At 43.5% G+C, this 22,798-nt stretch overlaps 1 protein-coding gene across 1 annotated transcript in view; it reads left to right on the forward strand.

Moving 5' to 3' along the window:
- VASH2 (vasohibin 2) overlaps window positions 1–22,798 on the forward strand; it is a 43,425-nt gene that overhangs the window by 4,712 nt on the left and 15,915 nt on the right. The window contains exons 2-4 of the mRNA XM_078606343.1: window positions 8,516–8,604; window positions 12,041–12,097; window positions 15,028–15,102. Of these exons, the coding sequence (XP_078462469.1) occupies window positions 8,516–8,604; window positions 12,041–12,097; window positions 15,028–15,102 (221 nt within the window). The remainder of the gene's footprint in view (window positions 1–8,515; window positions 8,605–12,040; window positions 12,098–15,027; window positions 15,103–22,798) is intronic.

Consider the following 22,798-nt stretch of genomic DNA (forward strand, 5'->3'; position numbering starts at 1 on the left):
CTCACCTGTGTGGTGGTGGCGGTGGTGTCAGTGTGTGCACGTCTCACCTGTGTGGTGGTGGTGGTGTGTGCACGTCTCACCTGTGTGGTGGTGGTGGTGGTGTCAGTGTGTGTCGTCTCACCTGTGTGGTGGTGGTGGTGGTGGTGTCAGTGTGTGCACGTCTCACCTGTGTGGTGGTGGTGTCAGTGTGTGTGTCTCACCTGTGGTGGTGGTGATGGTGGTGGTGGTGTCAGTGTGTGCACGTCTCACCTGTGTGGTGGTGGTGGTGTCAGTGTGTGCACGTCTCACCTGTGTGGTGGTGGTGGTGGTGTCAGTGTGTGTCGTCTCACCTGTGTGGTGGTGGTGGTGGAGTGTGCACGTCTCACCTGTGTGGTGGTGGTGGTGTGTGCACGTCTCACCTATGTGGTGGTGGTGGTGTCATTGTGTGTCGTCTCACCTGTGTGGTGGTGGTGGTGGAGTGTGCACGTCTCACCTGTGTGGTGGTGGTGTCAGTGTGTGTCGTCTCACCTGTGTGGTGGTGGTGGTGGTGGAGTGTGCACGTCTCACCTGTGTGGTGGTGGTGTCAGTGTGTGCACGGCTCACCTGCGTGGCGGTGTCCGTGTGAGTGGCTCATTTTACCTCTTTGCCTGAGCGCAGCCTTGATGCAGTGCAACAGCTTGAGAGAGAGAGAGACTTGTAGACTTGGGGAGCTAAATACTTTGCCTAATAGGGGCACCCATAGCAGCCCGCATTGACCATCGTGGTGAAGTATGACCGATGCACCTAATCCCAGGATCAAGAGAACTGGCAATGGCTTGGGGAGACATTAATTCACCAGTTGTGGATTGATCATGGCTGATGATGATTGTAGTGGACTATGTTCAGGGTTGTTTTTATAATAGAATGTTTGACTTGGTGTGTGCTGTTTTATGTCACGGCCGTGTTGCTGCATAACATGCCCCAGTTAAATGGGATAAATTTAACATTGTATGTGGCTTATATCGTGCAGTTTAGATTTAGCTTGTCTGGAAGAGACAGAGCTCGAATTAGCCATGGGGTTTATATTTAGTCGCATTAGGCACTACTTGGTGTTTGGTTGTGATCACCCTCTTTCACATCCACTGTATCAGTGCATAAGCATTGCTGAGCACTAGGGTTTGGTGAAATACTGCAGATATGAATGTGCGAATTATCTTAGCGATGAACCTGCGGCATCCGGCAAAACAAAAATAAGCGTTGCCAAAAAAGTAGGTTAAATTCGGTACAGTGCATCCCCTGCGATGTTTACAAATTCAGTGGCAGGTTACGTGCCACATCAGAGAGACTGCATCCGGTCATTGTCCCTGGTGTTTTCGCTTCGGCACGTGCTGTCCCACTAACAGGGATTGCTGTATGAACAGATAACCCAAAACTCAACACATTTTTGTCAACAACGCTTCACAAAATGTGGGGCCCTGGTAAAAATTTAGTCGTGCAGAATTGTGCATGGTAACAGAGGGGCATTCCCACCCATTTATCTGTGTTGTTGAACATGGTTTTCACTAAAATGGTCGACATTCCATCCCAACTTCATCCACAATATCGTGCTATTTAACGATTCATCTACATGTGCTGCACGCAAAGAACGCACGGAAATATGCGAATGTATTAGCCTTGATTTGTGATTTACGGCCCGATAGGTCATTGTTGTGGGATTTCTGATTCAAGACTAAACCAACTTACATACAGTATGTTTGCGTATTATTTGGGTCTTTCGGTAAAGTCACGTAGATAGGTTTAAAGAAAATAACAAAAAACTACGACGTTTCGATCGCAACACAAGCGGTCGTCATCAGGAAAAGGGGGGTTAGCTTCTAAAGACAACTGCTTATAAAGGTTTGAAATGGGCATATCCCAAATGTCAGCAGCCAATGCAAGTGGTGGGCAGCGAGCCGCGGCGGTGGTGGGCTTTCCACCAATCAAAGGGCTGCCAGGCAAAAATGAGCATGTCAATGCAAGATCGCCGAGCATCCTCCACGGCGAGTTAATGTAAGAGATGAGCATGTTGATGTGAGAGATGAGCATGTTAATGTGAGAGATGAGCATGTTGATGTGAGAGATGAGCATGTTAATGTGAGAGATGAGCATGTTGATGTGAGAGATGAGCATGTTAATGTGAGAGATGAGCATGTTGATGTGAGAGATGAGCGTGTTAATGTGAGAGATGAGCATGTTGATGTGAGAGATGAGCATGTTGATGTGAGAGATGAGCATGTTGATGTGAGAGATGAGCATGTTGATGTGAGAGATGAGCGTGTTAATGTGAGAGATGAGCATGTTAATGTGAGAGATGAGCATGTTGATGTGAGAGATGAGCATGTTAATGTGAGAGATGAGCATGTTGATGTGAGAGATGAGCGTGTTAATGTGAGAGATGAGCATGTTGATGTGAGAGATGAGCATGTTGATGTGAGAGATGAGCATGTTGATGTGAGAGATGAGCATGTTGATGTGAGAGATGAGCATGTTAATGTGAGAGATGAGCATGTTAATGTGAGAGATGAGCATGTTGATGTGAGAGATGAGCATGTTAATGTGAGAGATGAGCATGTTGATGTGAGAGATGAGCGTGTTAATGTGAGAGATGAGCATGTTGATGTGAGAGATGAGCATGTTAATGTGAGAGATGAGCATGTTGATGTGAGAGATGAGCATGTTAATGTGAGAGATGAGCATGTTGATGTGAGAGATGAGCATGTTAATGTGAGAGATGAGCATGTTGATGTGAGAGATGAGCGTGTTAATGTGAGAGATGAGCATGTTGATGTGAGAGATTAGCATGTTGATGTGAGAGATTGGCATGTTGATGGTAGATCGTGAAGCAGCAGCCTCGAGGATGGCTAGGGAGGTAGCTGTGTTAGAGTGTGTAGCTGTGTTAGTGAGACATTTAATCTGTTAATGTAGAAAATCAGAGAGCCGAAAATAACAACTAACATCGGAAGGTGGTAGGCTGGGAACATCACAGCCAGCTATGACTTTAACTGGTTAATAACCTCCTTCCAATGATTGCTCAGTTTGTACCCATCTTCTCTGTTGAAATTGTATCTTTGTTGATAGCCAGTGGGTTTGCAAAGTACCTTCGTCTTAGAAGGAACAAACACAAGATCCAGGTTCAATATAACACAGCACATAAAAATCGTGATCTGATCCCATTTGTGAAGGATGTGACCCCTGACATGTAATACCCTGGCGTCTACAAACTAAGCTGTGTCTGCGGCAGTAGTTACATTGAGGAAACTAAGCGACATGTCTCCGACCATATTCGTGAACATGAGGCAGATCTGAAGCACGGTAGGACCAATATCTCGGCCGTGGCTGATCATTGTTTTAATGCAGTGGGCTCACACTTCCATTTCAAACCTTTATAAGCGGTTGTCTTTAGAAGCTAACCCCCCCCCCCTTTCCTGATGACGACCGCTTGTGTTGCGATCGAATCGTCGTAGTTTTTAGTTATTTTCTTTGAACCTATCTACGTGACTTTACCGAAAGACCCAAATAATATGAATTCCTGCAGTCACGAAAGCTTTAAGTCAAGATTTAGTATGTACGCGCTTTAGAAGGTGTCAGAGAATTAATGTGATGTACCGTAAATCTTTGTATGGGCTTTCACTTGTCCAAGTAACAGATGGACGTTCTTGGCACAATTTTTGGTTGTTGGAATTTTCGTATAATTATTTCTTCACCGACCCCCACTGGCCAGCGTGGTGAAGTATGGTCAAATAACCCCCACAAAGCACAGGGCGTGGGCAGGCCTTCACCAGTGGGTCGACGAAGGGGCTGTAGAATGATCGTTAACGGACCCGAATGTGTATAAACATCCGGATAGATATTTTAGACCAACATGTATGTTTTCATTGTTCAATAGCAATTGCAGTGAAGGCTTTTTCTCGTTGGCTCATTTCGCTGTGTGCGGCTGCCTAAACACATGGCTTTCTCAGCATCACGGCCCCCCTATCCATTTAAATGTGTTCCACTCTCCTGGGGTTGTGTGCAACAGTATGCCATAAGGCTGACGTAACGTAGGAATTGCTGGGCTCTTGTATGTGTTGGTATCTAGTTTCCAGCAAATCAGCCATCCGCTTGGAACGGCAGGTGTAAAAATGTGTTGTGGAATTCTGCCAAACGGCATGGCAATTCACATGCTGACAAAGCAATTAAGTTGGTCGTGATGTGTTGCTTCCCACTGTGGATATGGTAGAGTGCATGTTGTCTTACACGGGTAATTTTAAAAACACAAACTATAGCTGACAACTCTCGTTGATAGATGCCAAGCAGCAAAACAGTAAAACAATATATTTGTACCAAATGTAATGAGATGTACAGATATGTCTCGATTTACAAACGTTGTCGAAATGTCGCGTGAATGCAATTCACAAATTATGGGCACTTTTCCATCAACAAAATCAAATTTCCGTGTTATCGAAATTTCAAGCGGCAAAAAATCAAACAAGAAGCACCATCCGGGAGGCTGCGTCGTCATCCATCCGCGATAACGTCACCGTGTCCCACAATGCAACAGTGACACCTACACATCACCTTGCCATTCATTCCAACAATGCAGCAGATCTGTTGGTGAGTTCTCTGAAAAGGTTAATTATTGAAGTTTTTTTTTATTAATTAATGTTGAAAACTTTTCATGTTTATGCTCTTTATTTTTGTCTCGTGAAAAGCGATAGAGTCGGTGTATATTTTTAGGTTAGGAGTAGAGTTGGAATGACTGTGCGAAACAAATCTCACATTTTTTGTGTTAAATTAATGGGAAAATCCATTCCGATTTACAAAAGTTCACTTTAAGCGTTTTTTTAAAGAACACATCCCTTGTTTGTAAATCGAGAAATACCTGTTTACTCCATTCTGTGTAGATATTTTCAAACTGTGAGTGCATAATGTATGTATGTATGCATACCGACATTAAATCTTGACTTAAAGCTTTCGTGACTGCAGGAATTCATATCCTTGGGTCTTTCGATAAAGTCACGTAGATAGGTTCAAAGACATTTATAATTATCCAAGTGATAATTATAAACTGTCCCTATGATTTCAAATATTTGTGATTTATGCAGTAGACGCTGGCTCAAACGTAATGCTGCTTCCTCACCATTTGCTTCGGTTGACCAAATCGTGCTCGCTACAAAGTGTTACATTCAAGTCGAGTGGGACACATTTGGAAAGCACAAGAAGAGCTCTTGGAGTCGGAGGCCTACCCGTTTGGCAGGTCTTGATTAATGTTGCGTGCATCGCTTGTACCTGTTACAGGCTGTGACTTAATACGATTTTCGAGTATTTAATCATCATCAACCGTTCTATGGAACCCTTTTGCCATTATCAAGATGATGCAACAAAAATACCAAACAGACACATATTACAAGGCATTATGTCTGCATTAACCACACATTTATGTTTTTATAATGTATGCCTTGTTTGCACGTTTGACTACACATATGTGTAGTAAATACAGACTTGATGTCTTGTAATAGGTGTCGATTCGGTGTTTGAACATCTTGACAGCTGTATACTCGCCAGAAAGGGTAAAGCCATCAACCATTGTTTATCCACTGCTGGATGAAGGTCTCCTGCGATGCCATGATCCATCTTTACCCTGCATGTGAGTGTATCGTTGTTTCACAGTGGCCGTCCCCGTGGGTACATTCCGTCCTTTGGCTTTCATTCCACCTCCAGCTTTGTCCATTGGCCGTCATTTCTCGGCATTGTTTTCCTCCTGCCCAAAACCATGTCCCTTAGTAAATATGATGTCTCTTGTGTTTGTTCCCTGATCCGTGTGCTCCTCTTCCTGTCATTCAGTGTAATTCCACGCATGCATCTCTCCACGTGCACTTAACAGCTTTTGTTCGATTTATTTTTATCATTGCATTGCTGTAATTACGTCCCAGGAATTCCTCTCTCACTAAATTACGGTGATGAATTTGAGATTCTGTACCGAATTCGTATCCTGTGATTATAGCATCCTCGTATGTTTTCTCCAGTTGTGCCTCAGATTGAATTTGTTACCCTACACAGAAGAAAATGACCATTGTTTATATTCTCTATCTCGTGAGCACAATGTGAGCAGTCTTCTTTAAAACCAGACTGCTGGACATTGTGTGTCTAATGTCATCATCATCAGCTATGGTCAGTCCACTGCTGGATGACGGCCTCCCCACAATGTCACCATCTCTCATGATCCTGTCACGTAATAATCCACCTAGCACCTAGATTCTGGGTGATTTGATCATGGGTGGAATATACTATTAAAATTCTGTATTCATTTATAGCCGCAGCACTTATCTAGGCAGTATCTTAAAATACCTTAGAGAACTTTGAACTTAACAAAACGCACCACTTAACAAACTTAACAAAACACACCATTTCGGGAGCTAGTTCAGGCCAGGATTTGTTTTGACAGATAATTAAAAAGTAATCGGTTACAGTTGGGTGATACTTTTTTCACGGCCACCTTATATGAACTCTCTGCTTTCAAAAGCACCGTTCCCTGTGTTTGTGACAAACACGAGGGAGCCATAGGAGCAGAAAACATTCCTCTGCCTATAAAAGGGAAAACGGTGTCTGCCCCGCAATTGCTTGCTGTGGACATCTGTGAAAAACTCGTAGACATCTCCGAAAAAGCTCTTATAGCTCTTCGGATTCCTCCAGTATAAATATACGCCACTGCTGGCAGAAGGGCCGTGATCAGATCTAGATCATGAGAGCACTTCTAGAGGTATTTGGCCTACTCCTCCATGTTGAACAGACATCTTGGAAGAGATGGGAGTGCCTACACTTCGCCTGCCACAGGACAATTTTTTTGTAAAATAAAAAAGTCCGTCTTATTCCCCATGAGCTTCTTACAGGTCATTGTTGATAATTAATTACGATTAAGGAGCACACTTTTCAAGTGCACTTGAGTGTAATATCGATTTCTTTTTTTGGTCCGGCAAGTAGTTTGTATGCATGTGCTTGTGTGTCTGCGGGAATTGATTGGCCAAATCCTGCTTTTATAATGATTTGGTTATTTTCAAACGAATCCCATATGTTTGGTTGGGAAAGGTTAAAGGTAAAGATGCAGACCTGCAATGTCTTGATCATGCGCACTGCTGCTAGGTCAGGGTTCGGCAACCAACATAACAAGAAGAGACAAGTTTTTCGAATTCGGTAAAAAATAACTCGATACTTGAAGATCCGCGATGCACGTAGTGAATACGAGACTGTGGTGGCCCTTGATGAACAACGTCGCGAAGCAGCAGCCCTTACAGAGCCACCGCCTGCGGCTCCGGAGCCGCAGGTCGCCCCCCCTTTGGTAGGTGGACCAGGCAAGGGGGAATTTAAGAAAACTTCCCACTGTTTACATTGAACCGGTGACCTCTGGTTTGCAGGTCCAGTGAGCATGACCACGGTACCATGGCAACGTTTCCCCACATAGTTGGTATTTGGACATATATGATGACATATCTTTATTTTTCTTATTTTTTCTATCTACGTGACTTAACTGAAATAACCAAACAATATGATGACGTAATTTGAACAGTGTTTCATGGCAAATACAGTTCATGGGTTTATAGATTGTGGTACTTTTTGAGTTGTTTTTAATTGGTTTATAAACCGAAGAACCTTTTAAGTAATGTAACTTTGCCATCTTTGTTTCACAAGACTGACTCTACTGATGAGATCCAGATGGTCTAAACCAGTGCAGAGATGTCTTGCTTAAATAAATGCTGCTTTAAAATATTGGTCTGAAAAAATCAATAGGCTGTTAAAATAAAGTACCTGTTTTACATGTGGAGACAATACTGTTCTGCTTTTCGATTGAAAGCTTTCGTGACTGCAGGGATTCATTTTCTTGGTTCTTTCGGTAAAGTCACGTAGAAGGGAAATAATAAAATAATAAAAATTCTCACGACGTTTCGGCCACAACGCAATGAGGACGGCTGCTTGCGTTCTGGCCTAAACGTCGTGAGAATTTGTATAATGTTTTATTTTTATTATTTTATTATTTCCCTTCTACGTGACTTTACCGAAAGAACAAAGAATACAGTTCTGCTTGTGTTTTTCTCTTACTTGAAATCATATTACACATTGGGTATGAAACAAGGCAGGGACGTTATATTACAATATTAGTTCAAGCCGTAACACAACTTGAGATAAACACACTAATAAAGATCTCACTGCACCACACAGTTTGCATCCTTGACCCCGTTGTGATGTTTGAGTTGCTGGAGTATCTATCGTGGTGGTGGTTGTTTGGGTGTCTCTGAGAAAGGGTGTTGTTGTTACTCTATCACCCTGCACTCTGCCCTTCAGAGCTGACCTGGGCCATTTTGGAGTTTGCCTTATTCAAGGACTTGGTGACGAGTCTTATGAAGTGAAGCCTGCTTGCTTTTTTTAAACTGCTTCTGTGCCCTTGGGAGTCTTGTGAATTCCGGCCGTTAGAGTGCGTCTGAGTGTGTTGACCCGTTTTTGTGTTCTCCCCTCTCTCCCCCCTCTCTCCCCTCTTTGTTTCCAGCCTCCAGTTCCAGCTGTGCCGACATTTCGACCGTCGATGCCGATCCCTGAGCGCCTGCTGGCTGTGCAGAACTACATGCGGGAACTACAGTATCCTTACACAATTCACGCACCAACTACTTTGTCTTCTTTCTTGTTATCCCTACACGTAGGAGAGTTTTGCTGACGGAACGTTTAATTTAATGTACACACACCTCATACTTTACTGTTCAAGATAATGCGGTGACCTCTAACTACTCGACCATTCTTCATCAGCCATGATCAAGCCACTGCTGGATGTTGCTGCCCCCTTTCACGATCCTTGCGATGTGGTCAATAATCCACATAGCAGCTGCTCACAAACTGATTTTGAAAGTAACTTATTTTACTTATTTATTTTCATAATGATAATGCTTTCAATACAGTTTAAATGAGAAAGGTGTAACCTGTTAGGTGCCCTATTCTATCCTTAAAACATTTTGACCAGCTCGCTTGACCGCATAGAATGAATGGGCATAAGAAATATGTGTTTGTATATGACCACTTTCACACTGAATAAACAAATAGCAAAAACATAGTGCGCGTCACAAATTTGTTTGCAGAGTAGAGACATTTATAGTGACTCTTTCCAAAGTTATGATGTATACATGTACAGTCCTTTTTACTGATTCACTGCTGGATGAGGGCCTCCCCAAGCGATGCAGGTCAGAGGCACTATTTGACCATATGTCACCACGCTGGTCAATGCCGGTTAGTGAAGGTGGGGAGCATAGTTGTTGGAGCGTTGAAGTACAATGCAACGTTGGATAGGGCATATTCATGGTTATTTGGTCGTAGACAGAATTGTGAAACGAAACTTCAAATCACCACTGCAATTTGCAAACACTCTCATGGTGAGTGCATATCGAATGTTTGCAGATTCTGTTTTCAATGTTTAAGACCGTGAAACCCTTTCCATGTCAATGCAAAAGGATGCGACACTGTAATGGGTTTTGTGTGCACTGCTTAGAGCAGTACAAAAATGGACTCGGTGAAATAACACAAATCTTTAAACCGGCCTGACAAATTGTCTGCTCGCTCAAACTTCACACGACGTGGAGTTCAGCCGTCATGTTTTGCACCGCTCATTTGTTGGTGGCCCTGAATCAGTGCTGCCAACTCTGCATTTCTATGGCAGGAACAGTCTTTGCATAGAACACGATGAGGATAGTCAAGTTTAAATAAGTGGATGTGGCTGAAAGTTGTGCAGAGCCTGAAATCCGACGATTGCTGCCAGTACGCCGAGGAAACAGTTTAGCATGTGAATTACAACGACTGTACTGTGCTACGCGGCGTAGACGCTTTGCCAAGTGTTAATTCGGCCATTCTTTCCATTGTCAACTCAAATTGGTTACAAAGTAACGTTTCTGCTGACAGAGCCGTTCCTGCAGACGTGTCATGTTACCATGAAAGGAGCCAGGCAATTCAATCCGAGTGCTCTCATGGAACAAAAATATAGTAGCCATTGAGTTTCCAATTATATTGCCCTCACAGAAAAGAGAATCGATCCAATATGTACTAGAGGTGCCTGCCTGAGCTCGCAAATGTAACGTGGAATAAAAAAACTTACTGTCGTGAACGAAATGTGTGCGCGACGTCACGATGATCCGCGCATGTAACGTGCATGCACAGCTCCGTGCGTTATGCATCGGAGCGATCGGCCCATTCAAGTATGATCGTAAACAGTTGACCGCTGTGAACGTGTTGACTGCTTGAGTATACCTTAAGTAAGCTCGCCCCTACAAGGGACTGCAGCTTCAAATGTCCTCATATAGAGCAGTGTGCGTGTGCAGCGTTAGACGTTGCAATTGCAACACGACCATATGGGCATGCTCTGTGCCAGTGTATCTTTCTCAATCCATTCTGTGGGTTCTTTTCAAAATATGCGTTTTCTAATTGGAATCGAATTCGCTATAATCAGTTGTGAATTTACCTCAATTCGATAACAACTCTTAATTGGTCATCTGCTATCGTTGAAAATAAAAAAGAAGATGAAAGTGATAGTGACGCAGTTACACGCAACATCACAAAATTGGGATTGGTGAAACGGAAATCGGCAATCCATCTGATGCATGCACTGATAACAAGTTATTAGCACGGTTGGCTACCGTACGGTGCGAAAGAAGTGAATGTATTAAAGAATCACAATTACTCGTCAGTTTGAACTCGGTCGTTTGATTTTTATTCTCCTGGACGAGTCTCATCCCTCCAAACCTGCACGTGTCTGCCACGGTGTCGGCGACACGTCGCACCGAGACCTGAGCCCCATGTGTTCCCCAACGTCTGTTGAGGACAACTTCAGAGTTTCAAAAAATTAACCAGACTTAAAACTTCCGTGACTGCAGGAATTCATATATACGTGACTTTACCGTGACTTTACCGAAAGAACCAACAATATAAAACTAACCAATGCTTTATTTCACCAGGTAACACCAACTGAGCTGTCGAGCTCTTCTTCAGAAGCGAGTTGGCCACAAACGACACGTCGACGAAGTGGCTTGTCGAGTGTCAATTTATAGCAGCAGCCAAATACTGGAGAGGCGTACGCTGCACGTACCACCCAACCCTCGCAGTCACCCTCGCCTTCCTTTCAAACTACTGTCTTGTCGAAGAATACATCTCACGTGAATTCCTTTGTCAATCCCCTACTGGATGAAGGCCCCCCACACCGTGTCAGTTATGGGGATTGTTTGGCCATACTTCCCCAATGTTGGTCGGTGCGGCTTGGCAGAGGGTGTTGAGAGGGGGAGCGGAGCGGGGCCGTGACCACTTAAGACTTCACTCGCCACTGATGTTAGCGCGTCCCCGCGTTCATGGCGTCGTGCAGTCATCGCTCCACCACGATCTAATTACATTTCATCGCGGATGACACCTTTGTGTCAACTACAGTAGCTATAGAGTGCGTACATCGCGATGTATTGGATCCATTCACGGACATCCGCAAGGCACAATCTGTCCGTTGTGTCCACACAACAGTGAGACACTGTGCGGCACTGGGGATTTGCATGACAGTGCAGGCTTATGTGCGTCATGTGCTCTGTGGTGAAAGTTGTGGCCGTCTGCCACAGACTTCCAGCCCCTCGAAGGGACCATGGGAATGGGGCCACTCGTGCCCTTATCTCTCGGCGGGTCGACAGAGCAGAGTATTTCCACGAGAGTTGCGTTTGCATTTTGGATCAATGTCAGAAAATCTCTATGAAATGTGGATCTTTTTTTTATTAGACTCCTAAAATGTGTTGTTGCTCGTTAGTACAAACTAATAAGCTTGATGGCATAGTATTTCTATGCGAAGCTCTTTACACATAAAGTACACATCGGTGTATGATACAATTACAACATCGGCGATGTTTCTAATGATATCGGTGCCAATATAGAAGAGTATGAAATATCGTTTCTGAACCTGGAGCTTTTGGCTCTCAAGTCGTGTGCATATTTTACAACGTCGGCTTCCGCCTGTCCGCAGCGCTGTTGGCTGCTTGTTTTCTTCCTAAGCGTGTTCTTGACACAGATATAATCACACTGGGACTCAGTTCTTTGAGATTCGCAAAAGCAGGCCGTTGGTTGGGTAAGTAACCGTGTTCACTCTGTCTCGTTTTGGATTAAAACAAAATTAACGTATCATATACAAAATAACACTCCTTACTTAAAATGCACTAAACTATTGTTAAAATATAAACTGTGCTGTGTGTATGTATACGGTACTGTGCATGCTAGTTATCTTGAGGAACACTTTGAAGCCTTTGCAAAGTTTCTCAATCATTTGCTGGCATTAATTTCCACTGGTTGTTATCCTGACAATGTCACCATCAAGTATGATACAGTTTAACATCTTCACCATTAATATATATACTCTTTTTTTTTTTCTCCAATCCAATTTTCAGAACACATCTAATATCGCTGTGAATAACTGTGGCAAGAGCGTGTCTCCTTGCGTGACTCCTCTTCTGAGAATGTATTTTGCTACTTTCTTCTTGCAATCTGCATCTCCGTGAATGATTTGTAGCATTTCAAATTTTCTAAACAAATGAAGATTTGGGAATGGATGTGACTGTAACACATCATAGTATGGTGCGCCTTGGGCAAGCAGGATAAATGTGATGAAATAAAGTGATGAGCGAGAGCCAGTTTGAGTGCTTTTCGATGATAAGCAGCAACATAGCATTGTACCTAAGGAAGATCATTCCGAATCATTCCAAGTAAAACTTGCTCGGATAAATGGATGGGAAACGTGGTTCATTGACAAAGAAAATGGAACAATTGCTGAAAAGTGCGCAAAGAGGTGCTGAGCATTGCAGGTTTCTGAGAGAGACAGAACACAATGTAGAGACGTCGTCTTGACCCTGAAGAAAAGCAAGCCGGCTCGAGCAGGACACAACACGAGGAGACAGGATGATTTGGCCGATCGCCGAGACGAACGATGGAGTGGCAGCAGCCATCGTAGGGAACACGGCCGAGAAGATGAGAGATGGAACGGTGACATCGCATTGTGTGCAGAAGCGAGATAGATTGTTGCACCAAATTATTCAAAGGGAATATATATATGGAGCAATGCTCGCCCCATACTTAAAAAAAACTTGGCAGGACCCTCCAGAAAAAATGTTCACGTGAGATTCGGTGAGATTTTTTTGGGTAGGCAGGCATAGTCGTAGTTGTCATAATGAATCATAGCCACGAGACTGATGGATGGTGACAACTTGGGTAGGCTTTCAGGAGTGGATCGAACATGCATGATGATGATAATATGTAGAATTATAAAATCCGGAAATTCTAGCTGCACAATGGCATCTGCAACGTTTATAGAGGGTTAGTACGCTTGTGTAGAATTCAAGGAAGCATTTATTACACGTGTTATTTATTCAGGAGTGTCATGTTCAGGTTGTGAACAACACGTGTTTTAGACGGCACGTACAATAGCCCCGGTATATTAACGCCTTTCACAATTCTCGCCTTGGATGTGGCTCGATGCAGTGCCTTGCCCTCTGAGAACCTCGATATTTGCAGTGACTCACATCACCAATAGGAGCCACATGCAAGAATTCTCATTTCTGACGCACCACAAGTTGAGTGATAAGATGCCTTTGTCTGAACAGTCGTGGTTATGAGGCATAACCACGGGCTTCAGACTTTCAGTCCAGTCATATAACGGCTGTCGTTTTTTCCACGTGGAAACTAATGTGGATGCATGCCTTGTGCAACCGTTTCACACGTGCTTATGTCATCATGGAATATAGCACACGCAGAAGTTTAATACCCCACACTGTCAGGCCATGCACTTGACTTGTTTGTGTATATGCATAACAGGAATGTTATCTCGTGATTCACAGTTTAAATAACCAGCAATACATTATAACAGTTCAGTGTAAATACATATATATTTAAACAATATTCAATTATGATTACTGAGCAAATGCCCAGAGGCCCCAAATACCAAGGCAGCGAACAGTAAACCATTCCTGAAGGTGTAATATACATGAGTTAACGACGTAATATACATGAGTTAACGACGTAATATACATGAGTTAACGACGTAATATACATGAGTTAACGACGTAATATACATGAGTTAACGACGTAATATGCATGAGTTAACGACGTAATATACATGAGTTAACGACGTAATATACATGAGTTAACGACGTAATATACATGAGTTAACGACGTAATATACATGAGTTAACGACGTAATATACATGAGTTAACGACGTAATATACATGAGTTAACGACGTAATATGCATGAGTTAACGACGTAATATACATGAGTTAACGACGTAATATACATGAGTTAACGACGTAATATACATGAGTTAACGACGTAATATACATGAGTTAACGACGTAATATACATGAGTTAATACATTTCTTGAGTTGAGTAAGGTTTACAGAACTTGGAGGAAAGATGATGGGAGGGAATTACAAAGTCGAGCAGTGTGCAGAAAGTAACACAAACGGCATATATGGGAGGAAACCCACTCACGAGGCACTGCGTCATGTTGATGAGAGCTTCATTATTCATGTCACCAGAGGTCCGCCGTTCTAATCTAGCGGCCGCCTTGACTCGTACTGTGGTTCTGTCAAACGTAAACGTATGCGGCGTCTGCTTCACAGCGGACGTTAATGATCCCATGACACCATTCGCAAGAGGAGGCCATTGTGTGCCGATATCGTGGTACAAATTTACCAACAACAATAATACCAAAATTACCCCAATAAACTACTCAATTGGAATAAACATAACAGCTATTGTCCCCTTCTGCAAAAATTGTGGCAGTATCCTCCTGAAACAGAGTCGTTAGGCTTTCCAGGGTAAAAAGTGTTGTATTAATAATAATTTAGGCGCCACATAATAACACTGAATTTGCTCATTGCATGGAGCAAAAAAAAAGCCCCAGGCCTTTCCAAGCTATCCCATGTCTGTTTTCACTTAGAGCTGTATCGATGCCAACCCTCCAATCGTTTGACACACAGTGGATTAATGGACGTCTGCCTCCCAACAGGCTTATGGATTCCGCTCGTGAGATGGTGCAAGAATCTCTTCCCATCAAGTGTCTGGAAGCCGTCATACTGGGAATGTATCCTTGACGTGCACCCAATGTGTCTGGGGTGACCCTCCCTCTGCTTGGTGGCGTGTGATGCGATGGCAATACTAATTGTTATTATGAATGCAGAGGTTTTTCAGCGAGTGTCGGCATGTGGCAATGTGTGTGTGTACAGTGCTCTACGTATCTTTTAGCAAAAAATATTTCAGAAACGTGTTCAGAAACACTCGTTTGATGAAGGAGGCAATGCAGAATTAATTGAAGGTGCACATTATCATGCGAAGTTTCAAGGATTCATTGCCATTGTTTAACGTCTGGTTTCACTTGGAAAGTGAATGTGGTCTACAGTCTATTGTAGGTGCCGTGTTCTTTATAAACTCATCCGTTGCTGTGGAGCATTTTTGGTGAAAGTATTCACAATATAGAGACATACTTTCTCTTCGCAAGTACTAATAATTATAATAAATACAACAATTAGTCCATCAGCCTATTAGCTCTCCAGACCAATATCCAGCAGAAATGTTTAAAGCAAGCAAACTGTTGACCGGTTTTGACCCGGATCTCATCATCAGTCAGGCTTATTAAAAGAAAATACTGCGAGGTTACCACATGTTGTTAGCAAGAGCATTCCCATCTCAACTATGGCCCCTTCAACACAAAAAAGCTGATGGAAAAAGTGGCAAAAAATATTTTTTTATTCATATGTGGAGACTGAATGGAGTTCCGCTTGCATATTTTTTAATATGTTCAGCAGCTTCCAAGTTCCTTTACTCGAGTGGCAGAGAGGCCTGCACCGTGACCCTTGGCTTGGCAGTTTAGAGCCGCTAAAGGGAATGAATGACTTTAAGCCACTTGGCGTGACGCACTTGGTCAGCAAGCAGGTGCTGCACTGTAAATCCTAGATTTAACCGTTTAAGAAAACTTTACATTCCACTAACGTGGCCAACCCATCATGTGGCACCCAGGGTGCTTTGATGAACAACAAAGGTGGCGTGACTACACATCCGGTCACCTTAAATCCAGCGTACAGAATACATAAGCAGAGATATGTTCTGTGTCTTGTATGTATGTATGTTGAACTTCTTTCGCACCATACGTCGCTAACTGGTAATTGGAGGTGCGGGAGAAGAATGGCGGAGCCAGGGTTTTCAGGTAGAAGGGGGGCAACCCCTCCAGCGATGAAAAATGATAGGAGTTGTTAGTAAGTAAGGACCTGTCCCTTGCTTTTTATTCGACGCGTGTGCGGCGATGGTGCAGCCAACTATCGAGGGTCGAATTCGAACCGTGTGTGATCGGCATCGCGCTCGCTGAAGGTGAATGCCTTCAGGGAAGTCGTGTACTGTATACACAACTGCGCACAATTTTGTGAGTCACTTATAACTGCTTTGCCGTTATTGCCAATTATGGACTCGGACTATGTTCCTATCATCTCATTGAGTCCCTGGCACGTAGTAATATGCTACACAGTGGCAGTGGGGGTCGCAAAATGCCGTTTTATTACTAATAAACCCCAATGATCCGATCGAAATTAGGGATTTCGATCAGATCATTGGGGGGGGGGGTGGGTACGTGCCACCGCCAGTGGGGAAAAGAATAACAAAAAATACTTCTCATACAAATAGAAGTGTAATGTTTTAGTCCATCAGCCTTGTGACTTTCCATACCAGTATTGTCAAGCAGAATGTGTTTAAGGAAGCAGACTCTGGGGCTGGTTTCGACCTGGTCTCATCAGCAGTCAGGACTGTGGAGCAAACGCTGCTGAATTGCCAGATGTTATTGGGAAGAGCACTTCACATGAAGAGTGTTGCAGGGTCTGTTTCAGATTAGCAAGAGAGCTCACGTGGTTCCACATTCTTTCACCTCGAATTCGAAAGGCAGAACAGAGCTGTTTGATGTCATTGCCATAACATAATCACCAAAAGCATTGCTTATTTTATTCACATCTTATTTGTTTTCATCATCAGTCACCCTGGTTGTGTGCATGCATGGCTCCCATTTTGCAGTTCTCTCAAAAGATTAGCGCACCACGAAAAAGCCTTCAAAAACCGTGGTGCGGAAATACCGCAACAAAGTTTCAGAATGGGCCGCCGCACGCTCTCGGCGCTCGCCGCACGCTCTCGGCGCTGGCCGCACGAGCCAGGGCGCTCGAGAGCGGTCGCCGTGACGCTGCGCTCACCCAAGCCTGCTCGCCTTGAGCTCCGAGCCATTTAAACCAATGATTCGGTGCTACCTACTCCATTGGAAGTTGGGCACTAGCACTTTGGTGCGCCGAGAAGAAAAGCCATTGCCCTGAAAAGTCAGAATCAGAATATTTATTCTGGAGGAATCCAATGAGCTATGTAGCTCTCTTTCACATATCCGGTAGGGGCGGGTAAGATCGTTACAACAACAAAAAATACAAAAACATGATAATAGTGCAAAGTACAAGAAAGGTAAATAAATAATTCAAACACAAACAAATAAAACTATACCATTCCCATCCTACCAGGCAAAGCTCACTCAGGTATGAACTTATTTTTTATAAGCAACCTCGTCACAAATGATCGCTCAACAAAGTGGTTCATCATTTGGACATTTATAGCACTAAACTTATCTAAATAATCTTAATGCAAGTCTCCTGTTGCATGTATATGTTGTTTTCACTTAAGGCAACATCGTTATTGAGAAATGTGTTGGGTTTTGTGATTTGTGGATGTTGCATTTGTGGCACGAGTTGCACCTCTGCTGAGCACTGCTAGCCATGTACGGTGCGAGAGAAGTTCGAGAGACAATGGCTGTTTCATGCCGTGACGGTGCCATTGAGACGCTGCTGGAATAACGGTGAAAATAGACTTGTGACTGGGGCCCTCTGGCTTTATTGAACCAGGACAATGTTTGACTGTTTATAGAATTACCACACATTTCACGTGATGATATAGTGAGACGTTTTATGTCTAAACGTAATCTCAAGAGCATGTAATCCATGCGTGTTGCTAATGTAGTGAACGTCTTTTTGTCATAACTACTCAATAGGAGACACTTTGTAGCTCTGCTTCGGGATACATTTTAATATTTTTTTCTTGGCTACAATTTTTTAAGATTACTTCGGCATAGCTAACTTTAAACTTGTATAATTGTTTAATATTGAGTACTACTTACGATCACATGAATAAACATGAATTGAACTATGGCACTATTTGCTAAAACAATATTTTATAGCCTGGTGCTTTGCCATACATATGTAGTGGCAGGGTGCTCACTACACACATTATAATCAGAAAACACCTGAGTGTAGATTTCTGGATAAATAATGGATGTTAAAGCCATTGTACACTCATAAATATACAATTACACTCCCTTGCCAGTATCAAAATATACGAATAGGTTTTACCCTTTCTGCAAACAAAACAGGTGTTAAGATGTTAAAACACCAAACTGAAACCTTTTTGCAAGGAATCGTGTCTGCATTAACCACAATACTTGTGGTGAAAATACAAACAAAAGGAGGTCCCATGATGTAGATGCTCACCCCTAGCTCTCATTACTCTGATAGTGGCATTGTCTTTGTGCTGGACGCCTTTTGGCATCCTCTGGTCTGACACCGTTTGAGACGAGGCTGGGCATTGACAAAATTATAACAAAAGCTCGACATCCTGCTAAAAAAGTGTGCAGAGGTGCATGCATGGAACTATACTGCGAGGCATAAAAAGGAACACATGAATCGGAGAGCATGCAGGTGAAAGCCATCGCTTTGACTGTTGGGGAGAGCGAGCGAGCTTGGGCATGACGCGCCGCTCGAGCGGATGGTGGCTGGTGGATGAGAGCCGCGATTTGGTGGCAGCCAAGCGAGGGCACGCGGCCGAGAGGACGTCCGCCGCGGAGGTGGAGCGACGCTGGTCGGCTCGTGGTGTGCTTGCGCTAGGTGGAGTGTTACATCGCCGGGCCATGAGAGACGGCGTCGGTCTGGGGAGGCCTTCATCCAGCAGCGGAATTCACTTGAATCTCCCCCATTCTCACAGTGGCTTTTGGCTGGCCATCGAACAAAGATGGTCCCTGCGTCGCGCGTTCTCAGATGCGCTTCTGCGGGCGTCAGGAACGCTCTTCCGATACTTGGGAGCCACTGAGATACGTACTTTTAGGTATAGATTGAAAACGAATTTCTTGATAACTGCGTTTTGTGTTTAGTTTGTTGTACTTCCCCAGCACCTTCTATTCACGCAGTTGGCTACGCACGATGTGGAAGAAGCTCAACATACGTACACGATTAAACCTTTGGAAAGCCAATTAGAGGTTTATCCTTGATAAGAGTATTAGTGTAGGGATATTTAATATGACATCACCATTCTAGAGGCAATCGGCAACTGCAAGAAATAAAAGTGCACGTTCATGCCCAGTGATGCCTTCACCACGGGCGCATGATGTCTCCTGGAGACGCTCTGTACCGTTCAGAACATTCATGGCATTTGAAAAGCCATTTTTCAGACACTCTTAATTCCTTTGCGACGTTACGTTGGCTCGTCGAGAACAGGCTTAGAATCTGCCGAACAATAAAGATTGCAGAGCGGGTGAGAGGCGCGCCGTGCGGGAGTGGCAGCGTGATCACGTGCTGCCTGTGTGACAAGGGAGGGCAATACGGCACCTTGATAAGGAACCGCTGTTTACTAACATTAATTCTTCTCGTTCAATTACGCTCCCTGCCAAGCATGCAGTGCCATCAAGCAAGCACCAGTTTGAAGACTTTCGAGCTTAATTACAGCAACAGTCCTGTACTTTGTATACACAGCAAAGGCTGAATTTATGCTAATATACAGCTGAGAGTGCACACACACACATTTATATTTTATTCTCACTCATTACGCCATCATAAACCTGTTAACGTTCCGAAGGAGGTGCAAATTATCAAGTGCACCATTATTTGTAAACGGTGAGATTTAATAAGGATGATTTAGATTTTAAGCCATTTGATGTTTTCTCTTTAGATTACATTTCCTTACACATCTCAACCTAATTACCTTCAGAGCCAATGAATCGTGAAAACTAAGAGCTGCATCATTTTGCGATGCTGTTTTTTGTTGTCTTTTATCATTCTTCTACTTCTAGTTGTCTGGGCCAGAGCGGGAATCAAACTCAGGTGGCGAGGCTCGTGGCCTAGTGCGCTCGCCACTGCACCACATATCTTCCCTAATTGTTATTCGGCCAGGCTAAATTAGACATTTGAGTGTCATACACCATTAAGGTTGGGGGACTGCTTTATTAGATTTTTTCCACGATGTTGCTTTGCCACAAATGCCCGCTTGTTATATTTCCCGCCGTAGGATCCACTGGGACGAGGAGATGTTAACTCCCTCTCCTGGTGTGGAGGACATCGTGGGTTCGATCCCGACCCTGATGCCTGCTGTATGTTTGGAGTCTGCATGTTCTTTCTCCCCGTGGTGTGGATTTTTCTCTGGGTTCCTCTGTTTTTACCCTCCGCATTTCGAAAAACGTGTTGAGATTATTTGGCTGCTACCATACATTCCTGCATGTCATGATAAGCCACTTCAGTGGGATATCGTGCATGGCCAGGTTGCCTCTGAAAAATAACTAATAATTCAGTTTTGCTTTTCCTGCAAAAAAAAACGTTTGCATAATCTACGTTGTTTTGGAGAGTTAGATCATTATTTATTGTTCTTTGCGATTGTTAAATACATCTGTCGTTGAAAACAAATCCTCTACAGGCTTGCAGTGTTAATATGAATGAACACTCAGCTGGTAGAGGGATATCGTTCTAATGAAAAGTGTTGTTTTGCCTCTAAAACTTTATTTCCTGAATATTAACAAAGCAGCATGTGCTCTGCATTCCTATCACACTAAGTTGATGTTCATTTCATCCTTTAACTACTGCACGTTGGCCCTCCTCGCAATATCAACAATTCTACAGCAATGATAGCAAGAATTCCAAATAGCCAGCCACTGTCTGATGAACACACAATTAGATTAGATCTATGTAAATATAAATTCACTAATCTGTGACATTCTCCCGTCTTGGAAACTGGCTTACGATATTCCACTGCTCTTTCCCTGGCTGGGATAATTGTATCAACTGCTCTTTGAATTATGGCTCCTTTGTCCGCGGTTTAATGAGCCATCTGTACTCTTGAGTCATGTGCAATAAAAGAGGCCTCCATGAAGGTGGTTAAGGAGGTTGTTGAGTAGCTACTATTTATATATTATGCCTACAGTTTATACAAAGAGATTTTACAAATATTAACATGAAAATGAATTCCAGCCATTATAAATCCACCGTTGAACGAAAGCTTCCCCACACCGTGTCGTTTGTGTGTGTGTTTTCACCATACTTCACCACGCTTCACCACGATGGTGGAAGGTGGGGAGGGCAGCTCCAGTTGAGATATCACGCGCCACTCGTGTTCGAACTCGTGGCGAAGAGATGTTAACTCCTTGACTTAAAGCTTTCGTGACTGCAGGAATTCATCTTCTTGGGTCTTTCGGTAAAGTCACGTAAATAGGTTCAAAGAAAATAACAAAAAATAACAAAAAATAACAAAAAATAACAAAGCTATCACCCCAACCGTTGGGAAAGAACCATTTGAGGACCCAATCAAAACCATCACCTTGCCATACATAGCAGGAGTCACTAAAAATATTTCCAAAATCACGAGCAAACACAAGATCCAGGTTAGATTTAACACAGTACATAAAATTCGTGATCTGATCCCATCTGTTAGAATAAGATCCCTGACATGCAATACCCCGGCGTCTACAAACTAAGCTGTCTGCGGCAGTAGTTACACTGGGGAAACTAAGCGACATGTCTCAGACCGTGTTCGTGAACATAAGGCAGATTTGAAACACGGTAGGACCAATACCTCAGCCGTGGCTCATCATTGTTTTAATGCAGTGGGCTCACACAAAATGTATTTCTCTAAGACGAAGGTACTTTGCAAGCCCACTGACTATCAACAAAGCTCCAGTAGTTTTCCTGAAGACGACCGCTTGTGTTGCGATCCAAATGTCGTAGTTTTTTGTTATTTTCTTTGAACCTATCTACGTGCATTTAATCGAAAGACCCAAGAAGATGTTAACTCCCTCGCCTGGTATGGAGGAGGTCGTGGGTTCGATCCCGATCCTGATGTCTGTATATTTGCAGTTTGCATGTTCTCCCCGTGGTCGCGTGGATTTTTCTCCAGGTCCTCCGGTTTTTCCCTCCACATTTATAAACGTGCGTTTAGAATATTTGACTGATATACACTTACACATGATAAGCCACTTCGTTGAGTTATCATTTGTGGCCAGGTCGCTTCTGAAAAAGAGCTATGTAGCACAGTGGGCCTTACATGGTAAAATAAAAAATAGTTTAGAACTCGGGTCGTCGGGTTCATGGTGCAGCATGCTACCCACTACTGCTCCAATAACTTAATGTGGATCATACTTTAGCGTGCTAGTAGTGGCGATAACAAAACGAAGGAATGAAGTTGCTGCTTCAGTGAAGCTAAACGATGCATCAGAGATGTACACATATCATAGCGGGGGCTTGTTCCAGTCCCTGAGAGGAAGTAAATGTCTCGGCGTTTCAGCCAGCTGGCTGTCTCCACGCCAGGAAGGAGTGCGGTGAATTCCAATATTGTGTCTGCCCACCCTTTTTGAAACAGCAAGCCAGTCCCCCAAACGACTTCTCTTCCTGCTACATCACTCGCACTACTCAATGGATCCCACTACTACTGCATGGTCATCTGCTCATAATTTATAA

The sequence above is a fragment of the Lampetra planeri genome, chromosome 25 (genome assembly GCF_965212315.1).
Source record: "Lampetra planeri chromosome 25, kcLamPlan1.2.h2, whole genome shotgun sequence".
In the NCBI taxonomy this organism is placed as follows: domain Eukaryota; kingdom Metazoa; phylum Chordata; class Hyperoartia; order Petromyzontiformes; family Petromyzontidae; genus Lampetra; species Lampetra planeri.